The sequence below is a fragment of the Neodiprion pinetum genome, chromosome 3 (genome assembly GCF_021155775.2).
Source record: "Neodiprion pinetum isolate iyNeoPine1 chromosome 3, iyNeoPine1.2, whole genome shotgun sequence".
NCBI lineage: Eukaryota > Metazoa > Arthropoda > Insecta > Hymenoptera > Diprionidae > Neodiprion > Neodiprion pinetum.
Genome location: NC_060234.1, coordinates 18,352,291 through 18,380,156, shown reverse-complemented (window position 1 = coordinate 18,380,156; position 27,866 = coordinate 18,352,291). Strand labels below are relative to the sequence as shown.

The 27,866-nt window shown below is 38.4% G+C and overlaps 1 protein-coding gene across 6 annotated transcripts in view; it reads left to right on the top strand.

Annotated features, from left to right (window-relative positions):
* wake (wide awake) overlaps positions 1–27,866 on the top strand; it is a 292,797-nt gene that overhangs the window by 159,442 nt on the left and 105,489 nt on the right. For all 6 annotated transcript variants that reach the window (XM_069134081.1, XM_069134080.1, XM_069134079.1 and 3 more), the window contains one exon: positions 299–488. In XM_069134081.1, coding sequence (XP_068990182.1) covers positions 299–488 — 190 coding nt within the window. The remainder of the gene's footprint in view (positions 1–298; positions 489–27,866) is intronic.

Below are 27,866 nucleotides of genomic sequence, written 5' to 3'. Positions count from 1 at the left end.
TCTCAATTGCCGAAATGCTGACGGATCCCAATAAAATGTATCCTATATTGCATGAATGCAGGCGGATTTAGCCTTACGTGTTAAATTGCCCATGAGACGTTACCACAAAATATCCAGTATACGCATCACACAGCAGCATGTCCCATTGCGTGCCTCAATAAATACATCTGGCACAGTAAAATGTTACTTACAATTCTTAATTCTAGACTCTGCCTACGTTCCTCTGATTTGTCGATTATTAAATACCTGGGTGAAGACTAGAAAAAAGTGGTAACGTAAGTACAAATTTTTGTTTCAGTCGAGCGTCGCGTTTCCGATATTAGCACGAGTTCAAGAGATACTAGCAAGGAATCCGTATCAAGAAGCGGGAGATTGAGCAGCGCCAGTGTGAGCGGCACTCAACCGTTGACGCGACTTGCGCGCCTTTTAAATCAACGACCAAGTTTCATTCCAAGCGATGAACTGCCGAGGCGTCTCTCATGGGAAAGGTTCGTACGTCGTTTACTTATACATATAGCCGCTGTGTTCGGAAGCCCGTGTCTGGTTTAACTTTCCAGCGCTGCAGGCAAAGTTCATTTTTGTGCTGCCAAACAAACTTTTCGTGTTGGTACAGGAACAACTTTTTTAACGGGGTTTCTCGGAATAAATTTGTTCATCGAAGTACGCCTAAGCTGCCATTGAACGAAGTCGGCTACTAAGTGAGCATTTCTAAACAATCGATACGGAAAATTGAGTTCCGTTACTCAAATTTTCGACTACTCGAAGGGTTCTTACCAAGTGAAGTTTACATGAAACTATATTACACGTTAATGAGTCCAAGCACATCGAGCCGCGAAGTACATAGCTTTATAGTTTCATCGATACTGCAAGATAATATGATGAATTACACTATCACTAGACTTGATAACTAAATCGTCAATAGATTCCCTAAATATGTATGGGATGTACCGTCAGGTCAGAAATTTTCAGAAATAAAAGTACGAAAAAACTAAGGCTGAAAAAGTTCACGAAGCTGGTTAAGTTAAGGGGCGGGGGTAAGAGTTTCGGCGTAAAAATAACACTTTTTTTGTGAATTTTTTTTTTCAAAGTATGGATTGAGCAAATTTAGTCAAACCTTTTGTACATTATTAAGGATACTTTTAACAATATTCTGTAATTTTTACATGCGGAAATATTGAAAAATAAGCCGGTGACAGAGTTTGCCCCAGAACGTCTCAGAAAAAACACAATTTGCGGTGATCACTATATCTCAGTCAGAAATTATCTAACATCAAAAACCATTAGAATTTAGTCAAAGTATCATCAAATCCTCCCCCCAACGGTCTTTGATTATTTTTTTTTTCATTTCAAAATTTTTTGTGGCCATCTAAAGTGTAAACTGATATTTTCCACGAAAAATTCCGCCATTTTGTGGGTGGGAAACCCCCTTGATGTAGAAAAAAAAATTTTAACTAAACGTTGGGGGGAGGTATTTTATATGTAGAAAATGTGTACCAAGTTTGAAATGAATGGGTCAAGTAGTTTTTAAATGGCAGTGAACACAGACTTTGAAAAAGTAGTTTTGAGAAAAAATCACAAGCGCCCGATCGAACGTACAACGACAAACTGACGCTCGTCTCTCGTTTTAAAATATTGGACAGTGTATAGTATATACATACAAATATAAAATATGTCTTTATGGCTTTACTTACCTGTCTTTACAAAATAAAATATTCTCGAAACAGGATAATGGACCAGAACGATAGAAGTGAATAAGCTATACCTGCTGTCAGAGCTATTATATAATGTTAAAGGGCAAGGAGACTAACTAGACGATAACTTCAAGAGTTTTGCTCAGATCGACTTAAAATTTTGGGAATATATTCTTGAAATGTTTAACAATAAGATAAGACAAAAAAAAATTCGATTTTTCGAAAGTGCAAAACCAAACCCCCCCCCTTTAGGGCTAATAGAAAAAGTCCTTGTGAATCGGGAAAAATTTCGAAATACTAAATTACAATCTTACATACTTTGTTTTATTAGCAAGGTCAGAGAAATCACGTTATTCTATCATTTTTTCACTAAAAAATCCATATATAATTTGTCTGATTTTGATAAATAGCAGTTTATATACTATTCATAAATTAATACACTACTTATATTGTCTGTTTAAAACAGTCGGAACGTTGCTGTTTATTGCGGAATACGTCTATTTCTTCTCATCTTCCAATACTTACTAGCACCGTGGTATTTTCAATTTATATTATTCTCTGTCATACAGACCGCTATATTTCGCTCTCTCCCTCTGAGCCGCGTTGTGGTTCTCAGTATTCGTCTAAATTCTGTTATCGATCGTTATCAGCGGACGCTCTCGCTCGAATTCTTCGAGTATACAAGGGAGCTCTCCTCTGAATCGAGCCCAGCTCTCGATCAGATTTTAAGAGAGCAATCAAACGGACTGAAGTCAGCCTGTGCATCGTTTATAAATGTGTCTAAGGAGTTAAATATCGATATTTACCTTTCAAATATTACTATGTCTAATATTCAGCCTCACCACCCTGTATATAAGAGCGTTTAGTTGATGAAATGTCATATTTCAGGGCTGCGCACAATAAGTCGTAACAATTTTTTATCTTAATTTTTTCTTGCGAGTGTTTTTTCGGTGCCGTAGGTCTAATACAAGAACAGGTCTCATTTTTACGTTTCAGCCCTTTGAAGGGGACCCTACTCAGAACTGTAGTAATACTTTATTTACTACACGGTTTATCCAACAATAATAAAAACTCAAAGAAGTAACAGAAAGCTAACGATTACATTACCTAATACTTACATTAGCATACATGAGTGAATTTTAAATTAAACCAAGTCAACGAGTCATATCAGAGAAACAATCATGCCCGTGAAAATGAAGCAGATAAACGACTACAATCATGAACAGAATGACAGGCTAAGTTTATCATATAACAACGGTAGAGAATAAATTTTTTTCAAAAGGAGTTTTTCAGTTGGATGTATGTAACTAATTTAGCTCAAGTAACATTTTTCAACTCTTTATTTTATCATGTTTTCAATTCAATAGTTTTTTGACATAATTGCCTCCCATACATTTTTATAATTTTACTACATCCGTTTTAACTATACAAGACCTTGGCATTACTTTATTGTTTCATAATCAACGAATTATGTATCCAAGCTGCAAATTTCGTCGCAAGAAGCCTTCGTTAATTTTTCAATTCACCCAAAAATATTCGAATTTGCAATTTCTCTAGAATTATGTATCATATCGGTAACAAGTATATGCAGTAACTTTACCTTCGCGAAAAAATTGTTCAAGTATAGCTAAATATACCACATCGTCTAGTAAAAGTTTGAAAACTTTGAAAGTTGAAAAACAAGACGATAATTTCAGGATTTCAAATTTTATGATAACGCTCCGCCAGATCACTCGTGCCTGTAATAATAAGGATATACCGTGTAATGGTTCTTTCAATGTGAACCGATGAATAAATTTCGTGCGTCAAATCTGTAGGAAATGCGCACGTAGTAAAAGGTACTGAAAGCTCAGCTTTCACGATCTCATATAAATCGTCGCCATCAGACAACTGGCGCGGGCGAGAGGTGCTTCCGCAATTTTCTGGCTGAAAAACAGCTTATTATATTATACATAGAGCGTCCCTTTCGCAGTATACGAGAGTTTGCAGCCTCGTGAATTTTTATCCTTTACCGTTCTTCGCACATTCCTTTTTTTTTTTTAGTCGTTTGTTTTTTTCATTAATCCCAGTGCCGCTTGCTTATTACTGCGTCTGACCGAGCACGAGAACGTGACTTTTGTAGCACTCGATTTACGCACGACTACTCACCCTCCACTTTTACTGATCCGACATATTTCCCAGTCACCCCGCTGAAGCAGCGGAGAACAATATTGCCAGCACCAGTGATAATTACCGCCTTTCGATTAGAAAATATTTTGCAATGTTTTACAAGAATGAATAAATTTCAAATCCACTTTATTACTGACAAAACCATCGTCAATTTCATCGAGAAGTTAAAAAATTGTTTAGAATGATTATTTCGAGACTAGTTGTTGAAAAATTTAATAGGTGAATAAAGAGGTGTGTACAATCATTTCATCCCAAACGAGCAGGGAAAATTCTTATTCCTAGAACATCCCGTTATTTTTTTATTTGCGAGAATACAAGATATTTTGGCATACGGATTTTTGTTTTGAAAGAAACTCAGAGATCGTTTAGTTGATTTTTCTCAAACTTCAATTAGTTCTAAGGAAATTGAAGACAAGCTTGAAATAGACGAAATTTCATCTAAATCAGCTCATTCGTTTTTACGTTAATTTTAAACACAAGAGTTACAAATTTTTATAAATCATTCACGAATACCTTAACCGATTCTGCTCAATGGCTGATTAATTTCATTGCGATTTAATGAATTTTTTTTTAACGATTGATTTGAAATTACGCAATAACGATAATATGAAACTGTAACATTACTGTTACGAACTGAAGATTGTAGAAGATAGAAAATTTTCTGTCTCACCCGAAATACCCAAATTTCAACCATTCTCTTTAGAGCGTTAATCATGCTTACAAATTGCTATTATCAGTTTTGCGGGCTGCTCCAAAAATTAAACTGACCGTTCTTGAATTGAACAAAGATCTTACGACCCTTGTCACGAGAACGTACCTTGTGACATGCCAACATCGTCCAATAATTAGACGTATACCGGATGCCAGAGTCAGTCGGAGAACCCAGTTGGAGTATTTCGAATAAGCGGAATGTATCCCATCTGTGTAGACGCTTCTAACATATTCCGCAAATTCAAATGTTTCGCAATAGTACACGAGGCATTTTACCCAAAACCAACCTACGTCCAACCCTCACCATCGACCTTCTTCTTTTATTTATACATATGGTGTAGAGTGTAACCCAATTTTCGAATGAATAGCCCATATCGATTGACTTCAAATTTTTTTCATGGATTCTTTCTTAAAAAACGAACATTATGAGACCAAGGTAGAATTGGGCAAGCTATTGATTTAGAAGCTACAAGCGAATCAAGTAATTGTTACGTCCGGCCTTCCGGCAAACGTCTTCTCCATCTTTTCGCTACTTGCTAATTCTTCCGCTTTCCACATAGTAACCTTAGTCTCCATCCTGTCGTCCTCGTTCTATCCAGCCACATCGCCCTTACTCTGCTAATTCTATTCCCCACTATTCTGAATTCCCACACCTTTCGTGCATTCGCTCTTCTATTCCATCCTCCATCAAGTACAGAATTCGTATTCCTACGTTCATCCACTCGGCTTCTAATTTGAAATCCAATTCTATCTATTCCAAAATTCACTTCGTTAACACGTTTGCACATTTACATTCTTCACCACTATAATAAATCGTCTACGAATTCAAGTAAACCTTCTTCATCGCATTTATCATTCCTTCCATCATCCCCGGATCGAGGCCAGTGACGAGGCCGGACCCGAATTTATACCCAAACAACATCTTGGGTTGGTATAGAAGCGGTTCGACAACCGCTACTCGAATCAACCCCCGTCTATTCCGTAACATAGTTAAAAAGTAGGAAAAATCGATGTAATATGAACTGAAAAAATACAAATTTATATTTTATTCGTTTATTCTCACTTTACAATTACTTGTTTCGCATGTAACTTCTAAACCAAAAGCTCGCACACTTCCATCTAGGTCGCAATATTGTCGCATTTTATTCCTTCTATTCGAGCTATCCTTTCGAAAATTGTGTTTTCGTATTTTTGAGAGCAGAACAAAAAGAATCGCCGATGGTGAGGTTTAGACGCAGGTTGGTTTAGGGTGGAATGCCTCATATGTATCATGACAGTATCAACTTATGCGTACCGTACTGAGAAAAAAATTACTGCATTTGTCAAAGTTAGGTATTAATTAAGTGAACGGTATCACTTCACTCGCACTGAGGTACATTTCCAATTTTGTTTACTATTCGGTCCTTTTAAATAATTTCACTGCTTACAGTAACCGTAAAATGTAGTTCTTGACACGAAATAAGAATAACTTTTGTACCTGTAACTAGAAAATCTAATATGCGTTACTATTCTTTCTGACTGTGCTGTCACTTGTATCACGTTTTTTTTTTTTTTTTTTGATATTCGAACGATACTCGAACCGATATTATAACGATACTCATTCTACTAAAATTTCTACCATAAGAAATAAAAAATTTCACAGTTTGGTAGAACAGCAACAAAAAAAAACAAATTTGAATGTCTAATTAACGGATATTGCAACTACCGCTCTGTTTAAAATTTCATGATGGTTGCCCAGAACTCCCATTAGGGGGGAAGATAAGTCAGCTCGTTAAAATTTCAGTTGAGTGCGAACCTCAGTTAGGGGGTGATGATTTTTGCTAGTCGTCGAAACGCGGCTGGTGTACGGAAGGTGTTTAAAGTTTCATCACCGAATCCGTGCCAATGCGCGCCTCCCACGCCTGCATATTCCGCTGCCAAATGGGCGATTTTTTAAACTTTCAGCTCTCGAATGGCTCGACTGCCGACCTAAAGTCTAGCAAGCTGTAACTGAAATGTGTTATGACATTGTACAAATCAACAAGCTGTTTAAAAGCTGCGGACTATATCCCACAGAGATGATATTGCTGCCGGGCTGTCGAATAAAGTCATACAAAGAAAATTTTATTCAAATTTAAAAAAAAATTTCAATCTCTACAAATTTTTGCAACATTTCACGGCTTGTGAAATTTCATTTCAATGCAAAATGATATTGAAATAAATGAAACGGTCGTTTGTTTCAACAATACGATTCTGCGATCGTAAACGATGCAACCGACATTTCACCACCAGCCAGGCACCGTTAAATTTTAGGATTTCACTACGTGTAAGATGTAATTTCGGGTTTCTAACTGCTGACAAAGACCGTTCGCATCGTTCACCTTCACGGAATCCTTCCGGTATGTAATCCAACCAATAATTGTATCCTAGAACAGATCCATTTAGTAAAAAAAAGATACTTTTGTGATACGAAAAAATCTTGTTCCTCGCATTTTGTGATATAAAACAAGTATTTCATTATAGTGAATATATTTTTGAAAATCAAAAAGAGGAATACGAAAGAAACATCCTCCTCCAACGAATATATTTTTTCTCTGAATGTGATTTAATTTTCGACTTTTTTGGTGCCTCTTGTAGACATTTTATAAACTTACTGAATAGGACAATTAATTTTCTCTCTGCTCCTGTGATAAAATTGACATTTCGAGATTTAAATTTCAAACATAGGTCAACAGTTCCAATTATTATGCCGTAACGCAAATAGGGTGCGGCAGTTCAGACGAGTGACTTTAGCAGACACGGGCAAGAATCCGAAATTCAAATCTTCCTCTTTCTCTTTACTCGACAATTTCACACGAAAGCGAAATACGGGACACCCAATTGTCTCTTCTTGGAGCAAATATTTGGCCGGTTTTTGGTCGTTCGAAAAGTGTTGGGGTAACCTCGTTGATTTAACAAAGAACCCTTTCCGTTTGAACACCGAAGCATTAGCACGTTGGGCTACTTCAAAGAACACGACGCCCTGACAAATACCGAATCGAAAAAATCGCATTCTCGGCAGACGTAGAACCCGTATTCAATAACTCGACTGTTGCGTTTATTTATGGTAAGCTACGATACAAGTACGCAAAGTACGTGATACTTGCTCGAATGTAGTTTGACAGCCGAGTGAAGCGAGAGTGACAAAAACCCGAGTGCGAGGGCTACATACACGCAAGCGTATCATATATTTTTTTTTTTTGTACCACCTGTAATGGGAAGTCTAACTCGAGAAAATTGAAAACGTGACAATCTAACCTGAACATAGACGCGTTGCTACAACCAGAAAGTAATATTAGGGAGGAGACATAACTCCGCGTTAGGAAAGTGGACCACATTCTGGTCGGAAATTTGTTATTCCAATAGCGCCGATCGCAGCGCTGATGTCGTCTGTTGCTCGGCGCCTGATAGCTGGCAATACGAATAACTGTTAAACCCCTACCGACGCCATCTTAACGATTTGTTATCGAAAACTGCGAATTTATTATGTAATATTAAATGTTACTATCTTTTGGTAATTAACCCTTTCGCAAGCCTAAGTAAAAAGAAGTTTTATCAATTTTGCAGGTTTTACGTGTACTTATGTTTGAAATGCAAAGATATAGTGAGTCAATACTTTAGTATTTTCGCTCAAGTATGTGTTACTGAAAGTTAGGGGTCAATTGTTGTACAACGTGCCAAACTGCAATCGAATCACAAGTAAATACGTTTAATCACATCAATATTGAACTTAACCTGACAGCAATGTGGTAATATATCACGAAAGATTTGATCAAAAATGCTTCGCCAGCAAATGGAAGATGATCCATTTACATGAAAGGTAAGTTTGTGGAGTCTTGTTTTCTGCCGTGAATATTGTTTTCAAACCGTTCTGAAACGTATCCTATCCAACATCCGAATATAAAACAGCATGTACTAATTTTTTTATTAAGAACTGTGCGCGTGTGTAGCTCGCTCAAATCTCCTATGCAACACACGACACCGGCGCTATTGGTACTACAAACTTCCGATCAGAATGCGTCTCACCGTTGCCGTCGGAAAGAGTACGCAGTTATGACTTCTCCCTAACATTACTTCCTGGCTGCAACACAGCGGATCATACTGAGGATCATAGACTTATGAAGAACGACTCTTCACCTCCGATGGCACCATTTACGCCACCATTGTTCGCCAAACTGTATCGTAATATACATTAGTTAAGGTAATTGTTGGGAAATCGGCCACCTCGATTCGGTGCGAAGAGGGTGCACGAAGTCAAACTTTTCTTGCAGATGTTACAAAAACACAGGGTCTAAATTATAGATATACATTAGCCCTTGCCAGATGTAATCAGTCAGATTGAAATCCTGACCCTCTTAAAACTAGATCAAACTTTGTGATACGTTTTAATTGGTTGATTAGAGTATTGTGATTTCCCGTAGATTTGTATTTGCATACATTTAGAGGTTAGCGGTCGTAATGATACATGAGACATACGACAATGTCTGAGTTTCAATTGAATGTAACTTGAAAACTAACTATTATCATACTAGAAATGCTGAGCACACAAATATTTTAGTTTTGAGTGAATCCATAAGGTTACAATAAGTGAAAGAATATGGCAAGTTCCGGAAAGTTAATAAAAAAAACAAAAAATCACTGATTTCTTAGATTTCACGATACCTCACCATACATTTTTCCGGCTCTAAACGTAAGTTTCGAAAAAGAATCCTACGTTAGAGGGAGAAAAATGATTAATTTTCATCACGGGCCCGGATTTAGTAGAGAAGTTATTATTTCAAAATTCACTCGAAGCTGAAACTTTCTTGAGCTCAACTGTTTACTTTGATCTTTAGTTTTCGAGTCATACTTATAATTGAAAGTCGCACCAAGGGGACCTTGCGGTCTAGCGGGTGAAAATTTGACTGTTTTTCAAAATTTATTTTTTTTATGCTAGAATTGAACAATGTTATTTAAATTTTGTAGGTATGTTTTATTACTTATAAATTTTGCAAAATTGGAAATAAAAAAAAAAAAAACAATTTTTTTTTATTATTATTTTAAAAATGGCGCTGAAGTCGTCCTTTCGCAAAAAGTTGACCCTGCTGCTGTTAATCGATTTGGTTCTTCCACTTATCTGAAATCAAAAAAATAAAAATGACACTTAATTATTATGAGTATATCTATCGCAGTAACTAAAATGAAAAAAAAAAAAGAAAAATGACAAAATGGCGTATTGTCAAAATTAGAAGTCGGAAAACAGCCTCATTTTAACAATGTTTTGTTTATGAAAAAATTATAAATATTTGATGAAAAATTTTCGTTTTAGTCCCTGCGATAGCTGCCAGTGTACTTAATAACATGTTTTAATTTGAGATGAATCGGTCGAGTAGTTTTTTTTAATTGATCAACATAAGACGGAAAGCAGTAGTTTCGAGATAAACGCGTTTAAAATTTCAAATAAGTATTTTCTCCAAAAAATTAGATTTAAACGGGTACTTATATTAATCTGCAATTCCAGTACCATACAATATCCCTTCAGTCTTCTCATACTCTTGTATGTATGTATGTATGTAATATTTATTGCTCCCCTTGGGGTTACAAGGACTTCCCTTTTCCTCTTCCTTTACAATATTTTACATGTTTTCTTAACCTATTCTTACCCTATTCTTACTTCCTACCTTATCCTTACTTAATTTCTAATTGCCTGTGCCTTGTGCCATTGCCTTGCCATTTCCTTACTTTCCCTCTTATCCTTTTCTTATTTTTTATCCTTATCTTTACTTAACCTTATCCTATTTTACCTTATTCTATTCCCTAAATCGTCCTTATCCTAATCGACTTCCATTTCCCATTCATCTCTCAATCTTTCATTCTCTTGTACATCCCTGATCCTTTCCAATTCTCTCATCCAGACTTCTCCCACCCCCTCCTCACCTAACATCTCCCTCACCACCTCCTGCCAGTCATACTCTTGTATTTCTTCAGTTTTAGCTTTTTTACGAGCTGTTCTGGCCTCTTTAGAGTCACTCGTGCTCTGACGATCAGCTTTATAAATTCGTTGTGCATCACGGTCTTGGGCAAGTTGCTCAGCATATGGACCGATTTTAATACCCATTACAGTAGTAAAGATACGAGAGTTCTGGACCACACAATGGCGGCGCTCCCCCTAGTTCCCCCTAGCTCCCACCTACCCCCTCCCCCCCCCCCCACCCGTTGATCTTTTTCGCGGTTTGCCGCAAGATGGCTATTTTCATAGGATTTGACACACACACACACACACACACACATACATACAAAATAATTCCTGTCGAGACTTGTTTGGCGCCGGAAAGCCGCGCATAAATCGAATAGGGTAAAAACCCGCTAGATCTATTGAAAAAATTCCAGGAAATTGCTCTTTGAGATGGTACCGACAATGAACTTTGCTGGTGGTGATGCGCTTAAATCAATCTGGGGCAATGGGGGTGGTCCCATAAAAATTCTTCACACAAAATGCGTGTCGAGACTTGTCCAATGGAAAATTGTAGTGGGGGTGGGTGGTATATAAAGCGTACGCCTATCGTTATCGTCACTCTGTTCTCATCGTATTCTCATTGTGAACTGTTCTCGCTTGTGAAATAACCTCGAAACGCGGTGGATCTAGCAAAAGTTAACCACGTCAGCCGCCTGGAGAATCTGCCAACCAAGAAGATGTCGGAACTCGAAATTGGGGGAGTGTATGATATCATCGGGTTACGACTGGTCAAAACAAAATTCGGGGTACGTGTTCTGGCGACGATCGATGGAGAATACAACGTCTTCTTACCACCGAGAATCGTAAGAGTTCTACAAGAAGATTCCAGTCAGCTGACTGAAATGTGTAACATGGCCAGGGAAAATCGTCTGCAAATGAAATACCTTGGTGGGAAATATCAACAAGTTTGAATTTTAATGCAGTTATGTGCCATAAATGAACTATGCGATCCCCCTCTACTTCCACAAAATTCATCCGCGAGGGGATAAAAGCGGGTGTACTGGAGATGGAATAGTCAGTCTTCCACATACCATCCGTCAGTATAATCAAGCGCAACATTCCCACTCCTCAACATGGCGATGATCCTAGACGTGCAATGTTTTATTGGTCATAACATGAAGTTTGTACCCAAGGAAGTCGCAGTCATCAATGTAAACGGGTCGGGTCTGGATTACATCATTTTCAAGCCGCCCTATGATTTGGCAAGCTTACCACTTGAATGTAGAGCTACCAATGTATGGTTGACACACAATCACCACGGAATATCATGGAATGCGGGCGACAAATCTCACGAGGATGTGACGAAGATTGTGAGAAAAATGGTTGGAAATGCGTGTTACGTATACGTCAAAGGGGCGGAGAAGAAAGCATGGCTGACGGAGATCGTCGATGGTACAACGAGGGTTATTAATATGGAAGATTTGCATATCATACCCCTTGCACTGGAAAAATTGAGGTATATGGAAGCGGCACCGTGGCATGACTTGAACCATGGATACTCTCCAGCGAATAACCTCCAGCAAGCAGCAGCGCGAGGCTCAATTTGGTATGATGACAACTCTGAATACATCTCGGCATACAACTGCGCCTTTGAAAATGTGCAGCGACTAAGGAGTTGGTATTCGAAGGAGTGTACCAGCTCCCTCGAGAAATCCTTCCGTCTGTACAAAGGATTGGACGGTTTAAGGGCAATGATGTCCGAGGATATAGCTTTTTTACCAAAAGAATTCATCTACACGTTCGCATCAAACTCCATCAATGATGCGTGGGATAAACTACCAGAGAATATGAAAATGGACTACGTCATCGCAAGTTTCCGCAGATGTAGCATACATTACACACCAGGACCCGATGGCGATATAGTGGATGGACCGAATCCTCTAATTAAAGACTGTCTAGGTTGCAATCGTGTGTATAGATAATATGGACAATATTTGCCAAAATAGCAATAGAATTTATTACAATATATACAATTATATTCGGGTTTATATGTAGAATATTCAATAGAATTAATCTCAATTATATCATAGCTTATACATAGAATTAAAAAAATTTACTATTCGATAAAATTATAATCTAGAAATAGGATACATTACAAATATATATCTTTATAACTTTCACCCATTCTTGTCATACCAAATGTAAATGTTATGAATTTTCACTTGTGAAAAATATATAATCAATAATTGTGAATTTAGCGTGGTTTATTCCTCAAAATAATCCATAAAATCATTATCGTTATCCTGTTCGTTAACATTATCATCATCATCATCATCATCATCATTGGTATTTTCGACATCTATAATTATTACGATAGTTTCATTCGCCCATTTTTCAATAATTATTTCTATACATATATCCCCGTAATTTATATAATGTTGGCTGTTTAGCCTCACTCGAGCAGCTCGCGCGTCCTCCACGAGTTTCCGAAGCTCCTCCAACGAGAACTCGCGTGTTGCTTCGGAAAAGCCTATAATTATCTCTTCCTGAGCCTCTTCATCCTCACCCCAATCAACGATTGCCCACTCATCGCCATCATCATCATCACTTGAATCAATACTCGTGATGGGAATGAGATGCCATTTTTTGAAAATTGATTCGTGATGAAAAATCTGTAAAAAGAGCAAACTGAAATAGAAAAGTTGATGCTGCTGCACTCACCATTTATATACATGATAAATCTCCAACCCAAAAAAGTTTCCACCTATTCAAAATGAGTGATACGGAGAAGGTGTGGAAGATACTAGAATTTTATTTTAATGTAGTGCTACACACCAATCCTCGTCCGAATAATAACCATCATCGTCAGCCCTGTCAATGTCTCCAATGATTTGACGGATTTGTTCAATATCATCCAGTAGTGAAGCAAATCCGATACGCATTTCATCACCATCACCGCCATTCCAAACACCCTCCACCTCCGCCTCCCCCTCATCCTCCTCCTCATCCTCCTCATCCTCCGCATCAGTCGGTGATGGTGATGATTCTAGATGATGATGATACTCGCCAGCCAAATTTTGCTCAAACTCGCGATCATCATCACCAGCACTGTCGTCATTACATGGCTCGGTATCGATGATCAACGTATCGGCATCACTAACGATCATTTCATCATCATCCTCCTCCTCATCGTAAGCCTCCTCTCTGCTCACCCGCTTATACGTCGGCGATCGTGGTGGTGAATTGGGTGGGGAGTCTGACGGTCCTCTTTATCATCCGTTCATTTTTTTTTGTTTTTGATACGATTCTGAAATTTTTCCAGAATTTTTATGGATATGACGATAGGGAATACAGAAAAGTTGAAACAAATCGAAAAACTTTGTTAACATACTAATCAAATGCGATAATCATTACGGAATTCAAATCAACATTCACAGTATCGTAAGAGGATTAGCGTAGCACCATATACATTGTGACGTGGATTTTTCCCGCTCTTCGGTCACTCGGAGAAAATGACCGAGAACTTACCGCGCGCACAATAAATTGGCGTCCACGATGTACCCTGGACCTGAAACAATATCGCGCAATTTGTTGGGCGCCTGGCGTGATTAACACGCCTCGAAATCGGTAATGCGAAATACCGCGACCATATACTCGATAGCTCAGTACCGCGGAGAGGGGAGGGGTAATTTTTGGGTAGAGAGAGATACAACACACGTACGCCAACACGTGGTTCGGCCAAATCACTATAAAATTCCAATAATATATTTCTAGCCAGCGATAGTACAAAAAAAAATAAAAATAATAATAATAATACTGCGAAAGTCCTTCTTCGCGATTCCAAATACAAAGGCTCAGATTTAACCCAAAAAAAAAGGAAAGAACAAACAAAATAATAAAAAAATGAATAGATCTAGAAGACCTCTACGGTCTACGCGCGCTAGTCGCTGTCTTAATAATACCATAACTCACAAAAACCAAAAACAAAATTTTGACTCGATGCGCTGCCCGCGATCGCCCTCTACTAACTATGACGCTAATCGTCACTTAACCATAAACTGCTACACAAAAACGTAATCGAGATCATAATCGACGCGCTAACCACGATCGTTATTAAATCTAGGTGATGTCTTACTTCTACGTGCGCTAGTCGCCACCTTACTGATACACAATAATTCATAAACTAAACCAAAAGGACGTGACTCGACGCGCTAACCGCGACCAAATTAATAAATCTAGGAAGCTTTTCTTTTCGTGCTTGTGTGCAGCGTATTATGACGCATCCGAGCTCCAGTCGTAGTCACTATTTCGAACCGAAATTGTTCCCCACTCGAAACCGTGACTCTACGCGAGACTTTACAGGGATCAACTTGACTCTACGCGTTATCGCGAAACTCAGGCTACGGTCATCATCAAGGAGATCGGCAAACAAATTTCGAGCGCTACACTAACTTAATAATCAAGTGGGCCGACCGTTTACCAGTGCGCCAATCTAACTTGTGCTCGAAATATGTTCGCAAATAATTACAAGCGCTTACCGCTTCGCATCCACACGAAGAATTCTCCGACACCGGTCTCCGCCATGTCACACACAATTTTCTACCTTTGCTTTATTCAATCGTGACCACCACGAAACGTCGCCAGGACTCAAGTGACGAGCTCTGCAAATCGGAGCCGCAATTCGAACATGCCTCGAACATAGGCGCTATCCGTGGTCAAAATTCTCCCGATCTAATTGGGGTTCTCGTTACGAAATTCTTACAGCCCAGCTTATCGCTATCGTTGAATCCCGCTGTCGCGGGGTGTTCATTGGCTGGCCAGTCTCTGGTACCACGTAGCTCGACAGTGGCGTGGTGACGACTTCGCGAGGGTGCCTGTCGTCAGTTGGGCGACGGGGAGGGGGCTACGGCTCGCCGGCCACCAACGGGAATCTCGTCCGCCTTGGGTTCCCTCGCTGCAGAGCTCTCCGTTGACGCTCTCTCCGTAGCCTCGTGTGAGGCCCTCCTTTCGTCGCGATCCGCCGCGATTGCCATCCGGTAACGTCGTTCGAATTGGCTGCCGATCCCCTGTCTGAGGCCGCATTTACTCGCCACCCAAACAAAAATAAACAAAAATCCTGAAAAGTCGTATTCGCTAGACCGACTATGATCCCCTCTCAGAGTCTCGGATGCGTGACCGTTGTCCTGGCGCTCTTTTTCGAAATGAGCCGCGGTCTGATCCGCGGGCTCCCTAATTTTGGGTTCCGTCTAGGGTTCGGGGAGCCGTGTGGAACGCGCAGTAAAAATGCCACGTTACAACATATATATGTGTATTCTATAAAGTACTCACAAAAAATATAAACTCGTTGAGGTCTTGAGATTTTTCAAAGGAACACCGTTGTCTTTTTTTTTTTTTTTGTTTTTTTTTTCTTCCTTTCTCACAACTCACTTTATCAGAAACGCTTGTTTTCCTACGAAGGATTTTTAAAATTACTAGAGAAGTTTCAAACCGCTGTTCGAATTTATACTAAAGGAGTCGCACCCGCCCTCCACCGAGCAAAAACCAGCCAGCCAATCATTCGTAGAGCATGCACCACGTGACATACAGACAAACATGTCACGCGGGGGCAGTATAAGCTAGGAGAAAATTTTCTCAAGAGCTCACCTGCTTTTCGTTGTCCGATTTTTCCCCATCACATGCCCCCACGCTGATAAGGATTGGGGTGTGCAGGCTCAGACTTGTTTTGTCATAAAATTTTTTATTCTTTGATGGCTGCGGTGGTCCACCACTGCAGCCCTCCACCCAGTCACCACTGCGCGCTGCCCGCTACCTGCTTTTTCGTTGACCGATTTTTTCCCCATCACATGACCCAACGGTGGTTAGGGGTGTGCAGGTTTTTGATTTTTGCTTAGCCACATGAACAGCCATATTGATCAATTTCACAACCTCTCCCCACTCGCAATCCTGAATCGGTAAACACACCGGCTTGCAACCCGATGCATGCACATTTTTTACACGGAAACTGTGAATCGTCCAAGAATTACAATAAAATATTCAATTATACGAAACATCTTCACATTCTCTTCCCTTATGCATACAGGTGTAACATGTCATCATCAATAATAATAATAACAATAACAATAACAACGACAACAACAACAGCAATAATTAAATCTCCGTACATGCATAGATAACGATCTGGCAAAAATACCGAGTCAATCAAACGATACCAGACGAGCACAAGATCAAAATCAAGACGTGGAAATGCAAACAATAAACGGTATTACGAATAGCACAAACGTTTTAGTAAATCAAAATACCATTAAAAATTTCTCAGAAGAATCCCCAAACAAAAAGATCACGACACAACATCGAACCAAATTTTACCAACGTTATGTAACCAAGATAAACGACGCTATACTTAAAAAAATTCACAGCTAAACCTGAAAATAATCTATAACTAACTTACAAGTTATTTGGAGAGGAAATGAGTTTTAATTCATAGATACAATCAAATATGATGTATAACGGGTCGATATATAACCCTTTGTTTTTATTTTAAAACATTTAAAAATAGAGGCATTGGGGGAGATGTTTAGTAATTCGGGTGGTAAACCACCCACAATGCCTCCGGCGCGTGTCACGCCGGGTGATCCCAATCCTCGAAGGGGCAGCGTTGCCCCTACCACCCATCGATCAGCCATCCGATGCCGAAGAAGTCTATGAAATCGTCACCCTGCCACCGGCAGCCGTCAGCTAGCCCTCGAAAATATGCAATTTCGCTTCGAATTTCCGCCCCACCTTGGCGGCGTTTCTTAAAATCCTTTATACTGACCCACCCTAGGGACTCTAGAGTCCTCAGCAGATACTGTAAACAAGGATAAACAACCAAATTTGAATTAAAGTGCTACACAAACACTTTGAATAAAAAGAGCGAAAACCATGTGCCGCAGAACACTATCACGAACAATGAACAATAAATCAAAATGAAGAATTCCCAAAACTTGCATACTTTTTCTTTGCACATATAAACACAAATATTTAAACGATTCAAAAACTCTTGAACGCGTTACGATAAAAACGTTTATAATGAGCAAGATGATGAAACTTGGTACTTACAGAAATCTTCTCTAATTCGAGAACCATTTTTTTTCCTTTCTAACTATGTACTTTTATAACTCGTCAACTCAGTGAAGTTTGAAAAATAGATACAATTTTTCACGCAGCGACGCGATCTCAAATTCTTTGCCTCGGCTTTACGGACACTTTCTGTACGCGGAGATAGTCCTCCTTGCCTATATCATCCATAGCTCTAACCCGACCTAACCCAGTGGAGTAAAAGCTAACCTGACCTAAGACGGTAGGACTTGACCTAACGTAACCTAACTTGACCCAAGACACTACAACCCAACCTAATATAACCTATCCTAATCCAAGACTGTACAACGTAGCCAACCTAATATAACTTAATCTTTTGCAGGTTTCCCCGTAACATGAAATCAAATTATTGCTTTACATAATGTCATCGTACTACAACAATGCGAATTGGAAAATGTTGTGATGCATACCGCACTCTCGACAGCTCCGCTAGAATCTACTGAATTTGTATTTTCAAACATGAATAAGCCCGGTCACATTACCTATATTGCATGATAAGTAGTACGTGTAACAAAATGAGAACCAGTAGACGTCAGAACAAGTGAAATGAGCGAATGTTACCAAGAGCTTCCCCGTCTACAGAGCAAACGGAAGTCTTTTCATGTTACCGGGAAACCTGCAAAAGATTAAGTTATATTAGGTTGGCTACGTTGTACAGTCTTGGATTAGGATAGGTTATATTAGGTTGGGTTGTAGTGTCTTGGGTCAAGTTAGGTTACGTTAGGTCAAGTCCTACCGTCTTAGGTCAGGTTAGCTTTTACTCCACTGGGTTAGGTCGGGTTAGAGCTATGGATGATATAGGCAAGGAGGACTATCTCCGCGTACAGAAAGTGTCCGTAAAGCCGAGGCAAAGAATTTGAGATCGCGTCGCTGCGTGAAAAATTGTATCTATTTTTCAAACTTCACTGAGTTGACGAGTTATAAAAGTACATAGTTAGAAAGGAAAAAAAATGGTTCTCGAATTAGAGAAGATTTCTGTAAGTACCAAGTTTCATCATCTTGCTCATTATAAACGTTTTTATCGTAACGCGTTCAAGAGTTTTTGAATCGTTTAAATATTTGTGTTTATATGTGCAAAGAAAAAGTATGCAAGTTTTGGGAATTCTTCATTTTGATTTATTGTTCATTGTTCGTGATAGTGTTCTGCGGCACATGGTTTTCGCTCTTTTTATTCAAAGTGTTTGTGTAGCACTTTAATTCAAATTTGGTTGTTTATCCTTGTTTACAGTATCTGCTGAGGACTCTAGAGTCCCTAGGGTGGGTCAGTATAAAGGATTTTAAGAAACGCCGCCAAGGTGGGGCGGAAATTCGAAGCGAAATTGCATATTTTCGAGGGCTAGCTGACGGCTGCCGGTGGCAGGGTGACGATTTCATAGACTTCTTCGGCATCGGATGGCTGATCGATGGGTGGTAGGGGCAACGCTGCCCCTTCGAGGATTGGGATCACCCGGCGTGACACGCGCCGGAGGCATTGTGGGTGGTTTACCACCCGAATTACTAAACATCTCCCCCAATGCCTCTATTTTTAAATGTTTTAAAATAAAAACAAAGGGTTATATATCGACCCGTTATACATCATATTTGATTGTATCTATGAATTAAAACTCATTTCCTCTCCAAATAACTTGTAAGTTAGTTATAGATTATTTTCAGGTTTAGCTGTGAATTTTTTTAAGTATAGCGTCGTTTATCTTGGTTACATAACGTTGGTAAAATTTGGTTCGATGTTGTGTCGTGATCTTTTTGTTTGGGGATTCTTCTGAGAAATTTTTAATGGTATTTTGATTTACTAAAACGTTTGTGCTATTCGTAATACCGTTTATTGTTTGCATTTCCACGTCTTGATTTTGATCTTGTGCTCGTCTGGTATCGTTTGATTGACTCGGTATTTTTGCCAGATCGTTATCTATGCATGTACGGAGATTTAATTATTGCTGTTGTTGTTGTCGTTGTTATTGTTATTGTTATTATTATTATTGATGATGACATGTTACACCTGTATGCATAAGGGAAGAGAATGTGGAGATGTTTCGTATAATTGAATATTTTATTGTAATTCTTGGACGATTCACAGTTTCCGTGTAAAAAATGTGCATGCATCGGGTTGCAAGCCGGTGTGTTTACCGATTCAGGATTGCGAGTGGGGAGAGGTTGTGAAATTGATCAATATGGCTGTTCATGTGGCTAAGCAAAAATCAAAAACCTGCACACCCCTAACCACCGTTGGGTCATGTGATGGGGAAAAAATCGGTCAACGAAAAAGCAGGTAGTGGGCAGCGCGCCGTGGTGACTGGGTGGAGGGCTGCAGTGGTGGACCACCGCCGCCATCAAAGAATAAAAAATTTTATGGCAAAACAAGTCTGAGCCTGCACACCCCAATCCTTATCAGCGTGGGGGCATGTGATGGGGAAAAAATCGGTTATCAAAAAAGCGTGTAGCGAGCTCTTGGGCAAATGTTCCCAGCTTATGCTGTTCCCGCGTAACATTTTTGCCTGCACGTCACGTGGTGTACACCCCATGAACGATTGGCTGGTTGGTTTTTGCTCGGTGAAGGGTAAGCGTGTCTCCTTTCATACAAGTTCGAGTAGCGGTTTGAAACTTCTCCAGCATTTTGAAAAATCCCTTGTGGAGACCAGGTGTTTGACAAAGTGGCTGTGAAAAAAAAGATGCTCATTCGAAAACCCGAAGACTTCGACGAGTTTTTACTTTTCTGTATTCCGCATCTCTCTCTCTCTCTCTCTCTCTCTCTCTCTCTCTCTCTCTCTCTCTCTCTCTCTCTCTCTCTCTCTCTCTCTCTCTCTCTCTCTCTCTCTCTCTCTCTCTCTCTCTCTCTCTCTCTCTCTCTCTCTCTCCCCCTCTCTGTCTGTCCGTCTGTCTGTCTGTCAGTTTGTCTGTCTGTCGGTCTGTCTGTCCGTCTGTCTGTCTGTCTGTCTGTCAGTCTATCTGTCTGTCTGCCTCTCTGTCTGTCTGTCTGTCTGTCTGTCTGTCTGTCTGTCTGTCTGTCTGTCTCTCTGTCTGTCTGTCTATTTATCTATCTATTTATTTATTTTATTTATTTCATTCATTTCATCTATTTTATTTATTCTATCAATTTTATTAATTTTATTCATTTCATTTATTTTATTCATTTTATTTATTTTATTAATTCTATTCATTTTATTTATTTTACTTATTTTATTCATTTTATTTATTTTATTTATTCTATTTATTCTGTTTATTTCATTTATTTTATTTATTCTATTTATTCTATTTATTTTATTTATTTTATTTATTTTATTCATTTTATTTATTTCATTTATTTCATTTATTTCATTTATTTTATTCATTTTATTTAATTCATTTTTATTTTGTAGTAATTAATTAATTTATTTATTTTCATATTTATTTACTATTGTGTGGGTGTGTGTGTGGGCCGTGGTACGAGGGGGGAGCCAGGGGGGAGCGCCGCCATTTTATGTCCCAGAACCGGCGTATACATATACACTACTCATTACGTCCATTATTTTCAATAAAGATTGAAAGCCTTCATTGAATGCGCAAGCAGCACAACATGTAGCGAAGTCGATGATTTTTTTTTCCAGAAAATAAATGCTTCGGCGCAAGATCCCATACACAAGCATTGAAGTTTTCATTATTGTTTTAAGTGTTACTGCCAAGACATCTTTCTAATAAGTTATCCTCAGTTAAGCCCTCGTAAACCGGCTTCAATATTGCTTGAGCATCATCATCTAGAGATGGTGGATGTTGAAAGGTGTCCAAAGTACCTTCAGCTTCACTTTTACGCCATTTACACCAAGATTCAGGACCTATCGGACAATATGAGTGTTGCGGTTTTTCATCAGTTGAAATTTTATGATAATATCCCGCCAATATTTCTCTTTTCATTTCTTCTACTGAATCTGGGTATCGACGGATTGCTAAGCCATAAAATATTGAAAGCTCTTGCGACAATATATTTGTTGATTTTTTGGTTTTTATACTGTCATTTTCTACAGATGATTTTCTTTTTGTTTTCTCTTCTTTAACATTTGTTTTTAATAATTCTAATTTTGCCTTTTTCATTTGTTCATATTTTTTTTTAGCCTCAAGTCCACGTTTATATAAACGTTTTTTGACATGCAAGACACATTCATTTTTCTGAACAATTAAATCGTCACCGTAGGGTTGTACATCTAACAAAGATTTAAACGTTTCGGTATCGCCATCACCAATATAATGAGCATATTTAACACCATATAATTCTTCAGACCTTTTGAATATTTCTATTATTGCGTCGACCTCCATTTTACCAGAACTACCTTCATGGCTAGCATCACAGTGGTCTTTATGCTCCTCATACCACACTGTATATTCATCTGTGTCCGTTTTCCCGGTCCAGCTTGCACATCCTTGGCAAATGCGGCTTTTCACAACAACGTCCAAAATTTTGTTGCTGTACTTTCCTATTACTGACACGATACCAAGAAGAGAAGAAAAACCACGTTTCGCCCATTACCCATCACCAGTTATCCACACTTCATTTGCCGAATTTCCTCGTTCTTCGTTGAGCCGCATTTCTTCTTCTACCGCCTTTTTAAATACAATCTTTGCAACAGCCTCTGCTGCAATTTTTATATTATTTATAATACTGTAATAAGTACTATTACAAAGACCCCGTCCTAGATCCATGAATCCGCAAAAGTTATTTATGCCTTGTACTCCAACTCCAAGCATTCTCATTGCAAACACAAGCCGGCGGTTGATTTCAAACGCCTTATCAATAAAAGGAGAAGATGGAATTAAAGTCTCTTTACACTTACACTTTACTGAAAGCTTGAATCCTAATCCACGTTGCCCATTTTTACTAAAACTCACGTAACCATTACATTCTTTACATTTTAATAACTGTTGCAACGTATAAAAAACCGCTGTGAATTGAATAATACAATAACTCATACTAGGTTCGACATTTAATTCTAATTCATCACTACTTTTTAGTTTATTTGCAGAGGTACTAGTGTATTCTGTTGCATTTTCACTTGTATATCTGTTACCTTTGAACGATCTTTTTTTTGCTTTGTAGCTTGGTCTTCTACTAGTACCGCTACCTTGTTTACGATCCATTTTTTTTTAAATATATTTGTTTAACAATAATAATTTTACTCGATGTTATTCCGCCTGTGGACCGAGTTATACTAACCGATTTAACTCTCAGGACTAAAATATTTTCACTACAACTCAGGTAGACAACTCAGGTAGCAGCTACTTTTCTACGAACAATAGAACTATTCTAAGTAAAACTTGAAATACTGTGAATATCATTACCTAAATTTCACAGTATATTCTTAAGATACCATACTTTCGAAATATTAGAAGAAAAAAAATCGATTTTTTGAAAAATCTAGACCGCAAGTTCCCCTTACGGTTATTTCATATTTTCTATCAGATACCAACGTTTCAACTTCTTTGAATTCATCCAACATCTCCAAAAAAAAAACACACATCGTCTTATCAATTGATAAGAACATTACAGAAAGCTTGAACTGATTTTGAGAAGGTCGCCGCTTTGTCAGGTCGATTACACCCCGAATGTCCCGACTTACATTTAAAATCGCATGATCTTACAAGTATATCAATCTTTGCAGATGGGATATATTTGAACTGATGGAAAGGTGAGGATTGATTTTTAATTTATTGATGAAAAGCTGGTCTAAGCTGAATATATTGGCTAAAAGGCGACGTATCATTTGATTGAATCAGTGGGAAGATAAAATTGTTCTGACCCTCGCACGTCGTTTGATTCACGATACTATCCAATTTCACCGGTTATTTATTATTCACGTATAATTTAGTAGAATCAAACTCTTCCTATAAATAGCAACAAAATATTTCCGAAGACACACATTATGCACTTCAATTCGCGACAAGTGTCCAATATTTTATCTACAGACGCGAAATGGATGACGTTTATTATTTCATAAGGTTTTATCATACCATATTTATTTTCAAGACTCAATTATGTAACCAGATAATGCATAAATGCCGAGTAAAGTTAGAGAATTTGTTGTACGTTAGAAACATAGTGCGAATAAACTTCTAGTTTTGTCGAGCTTAAATGTGATGAAAGAATAGAGTCACATTGGTACATAAACGGGACTAAAATAACAGTACCATATGAATAAGAAAAAAAGATAGGAAAGTTGTTAATACTCGTAATACCATATTTTATATAATTTATTTAATTATTACATACGAACGTAAGCCTTACTTATCTGGCGACCAACAAATCACTGTAAAATCATTAAGCTAAATAATCTTTGGATTAAAAAATTAAAAAAAGTACAAAGGTCATTCACTCCCATTACCCCATAATTCGGGAAGTGGTAGCCTTAAGTACCCCATATGTCAAATAGGAGACATTAATGTTAGTCAGTCCGATAAAAGTTTAATCTTAAAAAAGACTTAATCTTATTTGCCTAAGTAATCAGAAATCTGATAATAAATAAAAAGCAATATTTGGCAACAAAATCATACGTCTTCCATTACTCGCTTGATATCGAATTGAAAAATAAAAAAATCATAATCTCATCCCGTGTTTTATTGGAATTTCAAGAGTGACACCTTGAATTATAGATAAATATGGCAATATGTATAATTGGTGTAAATACAGTACAATAACTATGCATTTTAATGCTTAGCTGGAACGTTCAAGTTTCGTACTTTTTATAAGCGCGAAGCGAAGAACACACAATTGTCTCGTGCAACTAAACGCGGCACTCTCGGGGGGGTGGGAGTGGGTGCATATTTGTCGAACGTTCATGAGGACACCTGGAGGCCATTTGCACAAATACGAGCATTTGGAAAGACCATTTTGACACCCCTCTCGATACCCGCGGGCTCTCATTCTAGTTATATAGAAGTTGTTTTGATGAAACCATTTTAGTCAATCTTGAAAATACATATATGTCGATTCCTTCAAAAACTTGAAACTCAGGCGTAAAATAAATATCGGGGCTTGCAAGTACTTACTTCCAGATACTAACAATAACCAACTCCCCAGATCTAACAATATGCAAAATAATAACTTTCGGAGAATCATACACCTCAGATTCTCACATTTTTTAAATTCCGTTTCTCTTTCCTCGGGGCACACAAGAACTAGAATTCTTTGACCCCCAAGTTGGTCCACACAGCTGGGTAATTTTCAACGTGTAATTCTGAGAAATGAGAATGTTTGATATTCAAGCTGTGAGATAGCCTTTGATGTACACAGCTGTCTTTATTCTTTACACGGGAATAAGTTTACTCATCTCAAACCTGCAGTGTAACTACGAACCATTCATTTCTATATAATGGAAAGGATTATCACATAACAGCAAATGGAAATCAATTTGTTTTAAATATGAGTCACGTTATTGGCAAGTAAAAACAAGGCAAAAACCTATCCCCAAGTAAGTAAAAACTCACCTTTGGAAAAATTCATTAGTGATTCCGTCTTCAATTGTTCGTAAAATTTTTCGGAATGGGTTGTTCTTCAGTGAATATATATAAATAACTGCAACACATTTACTTTTTGCGACGAGCAACTGTTTCGTGACAAATTAGTTCAAAATTTCACATACAGCTTTAACTTATATTATCCAAGGGTTTGAATGACGTGAAATAAATAATTTCAAAGCTGTTTTGACCGCTGCTAGACTTTTCCATACCTTATACTCTCATCCGCAAATGGTCAATCAAACATGCGGTCCACTGTGACACAGTTTCAACCAGTCTAGCAGCAGCAAAAATAGTTGGAGTACCTATGATAATTCGCACTGCACTGCCAGCTTATTCGCTCCTGAGCTGTGGCCCGGATATGACAAGTTGAGTGATTAAATGCAGGTCTTGCCGACGCCAGCAAAACAGAGTTACATATATAGGTATCCGTTGACCCAGTGACAAAAAAGAGGGCAAGCAAGCACATGTACTCCCGAAAGCTATACCTAAACAGGTACGTGATTACTCACCCCCGCATTTCTTATCGTTAGTCGTTGAGCTTCGCCCTTCGACCCTAGACCTTCAGCGTGTGATCCATCAATAACCTGAGCTGTTAGTTCAGTGCAGTCTTGCTTCATGCTCATAATCAGAGATAAAACGGTTTTTATGATTTTCCTTTTAATTCTGAGATCTTGGCTACGTCACAGTTCAGATGATTACACACGGTTCAAACGATTTTTGTAAAATCTTATACATATATATTTCTTACTGAAAATGTACGCGTGGATACTAATTGATAAACGAACCGCCGTTCAAATTCAAGAAACTTGCGTTTTATTTATATCGGCGTAAATCGGTTCACCACGCCTCAAAGAATTACAGTGAACAACTTACAGTTTACCACACACGTGCGTTATATTCCGTTGCGTATTATACGTACGTGTCTGGTGTGTGTACATTATTACTTCAATTATAAATGTACGAGTTACTCATTCGTTACGGAAAAAAATCATAGTTGCTGTGAAAAAAAAAGTATTCTCATTAATAGCAAATTCATTCGTTGAGTTTAAAGGCTAACTTGTTTTCGGTATGTAAGAAAATGCGAGTTCGATTCTACACGAATTACGCGACAATGACTGATGATGCAGCTAACATGAGAAAATGAGATGCATTGTCACATAATTCGCGTAAAATCGAACTCGGATTTTGTTTCGGACCGAAAACAAGTTAGCCGGAAGATCAAGGCATTGATGAACATTACTGTACATATCCTGACTTGCATGATGCAGGCGCATTTACTTCATGTTGAATTGTCCGTGCGACGTTTCAACGATACAACCTGCTATAGTTTCTAAACGGATTTGGCAGAACTCGATGAATTCAGCTGTGCGTAATATGAACGATACCGTTGTCACGAATCTCTATAGAAACTGGACTATAGGCAACCAAACATACTGCGACGTCGACAAAGCGACAGCGACAGGCGCCTGTTTCGGAATTACGAAAACACTGCTAAAAACTAATAAAATGCAATACACCTCATCTCTGCTTTACGAATGCGTAGCGAAATGCCATACAAAATGAAACATAACGATACAGTAAACAGAATTTTCATTATTCTGGAATTCTACCCTGTGTTACACGTCGAAAATAAATAGATACCAAAGTTCGTAAGTATTAAACGGCCGTAATTCAATTTGTTTCTGAAACGGCGTTTACAGACACAATGTAGTAGTGACAGGAGCAGTAATAATTTAAGTGACCAACACAGTGGCATTTACTTTTTGCTTTACTATGGTATGTATGGCGTATATTATGATGCTTCAAATTTGAAATTTGTATCGCAGATAAGAAATTACTGAACAATGATTCACCTTGTAATTATTATCGCAACGCTAATTGTATTTTAGTACATCCCATTGGGGCCATTCAAACATCACGTCAGGCTCTAAGAGGGAGAGGAGGTTAGCTTCACTGTGATGACCTTTGACAAGGGGCAAGGGGGATACACTCGTAGCATCACGCCACGATTGTTTTTATGCATATTTGCTTGTTTTTCAATCGGACAATTAATATTATCCGTCATATTATTCACAAATTTTTTGGCTGCCGAACGAGAGAGGGTGGTGCTAGACTGAAATAGATCACATCACGTCAAGATGAGGGTAAAAAAGGTGCGGCCGGAAAGGGCGAGAGCGGTGTTCAAAACGGCCAAAAACAGCGTGACGTAATATTTGAATGGCCCCTTAGTAGAAATTAAGTTTGTCCCAAAATCGTTTGATTGAAATTTGGAGTATATCGTGTATTGCTTCTCGCAAAGATTTAGGATATGTCAATATCGCTGAAAGAAGCGATGATAGATTCGTTTATTCTAGCTCTCTTTCGAAATGAAGTACAATCGACACTCGGTGCCTGATTTCTCATCTCTTCCCGTACTCCCTGAACAGTGCGAAGACTGATATAATACCTGTACCGACGTTAAAGAAACACTGAGAAATTTGACTGAATGCGAAATGTGACACTATATCAGAAACATCCGCCCACTTTTGAATGTTAGAAGTAATCGCATTTCCAAATCATTAGTCTGGCAATTTGACATAGTGCCAGTATGTACAGCTACGGTCACGGTATCTGTCGCCTCCGGGATAGGCAACCAAAGTTACACGTTCAATTTGTACGCTAACGCAAACCTAAATTGAACGTGTAACTTCAGTTGCCTATACCAGGGCTGACAAATAACCTAACCG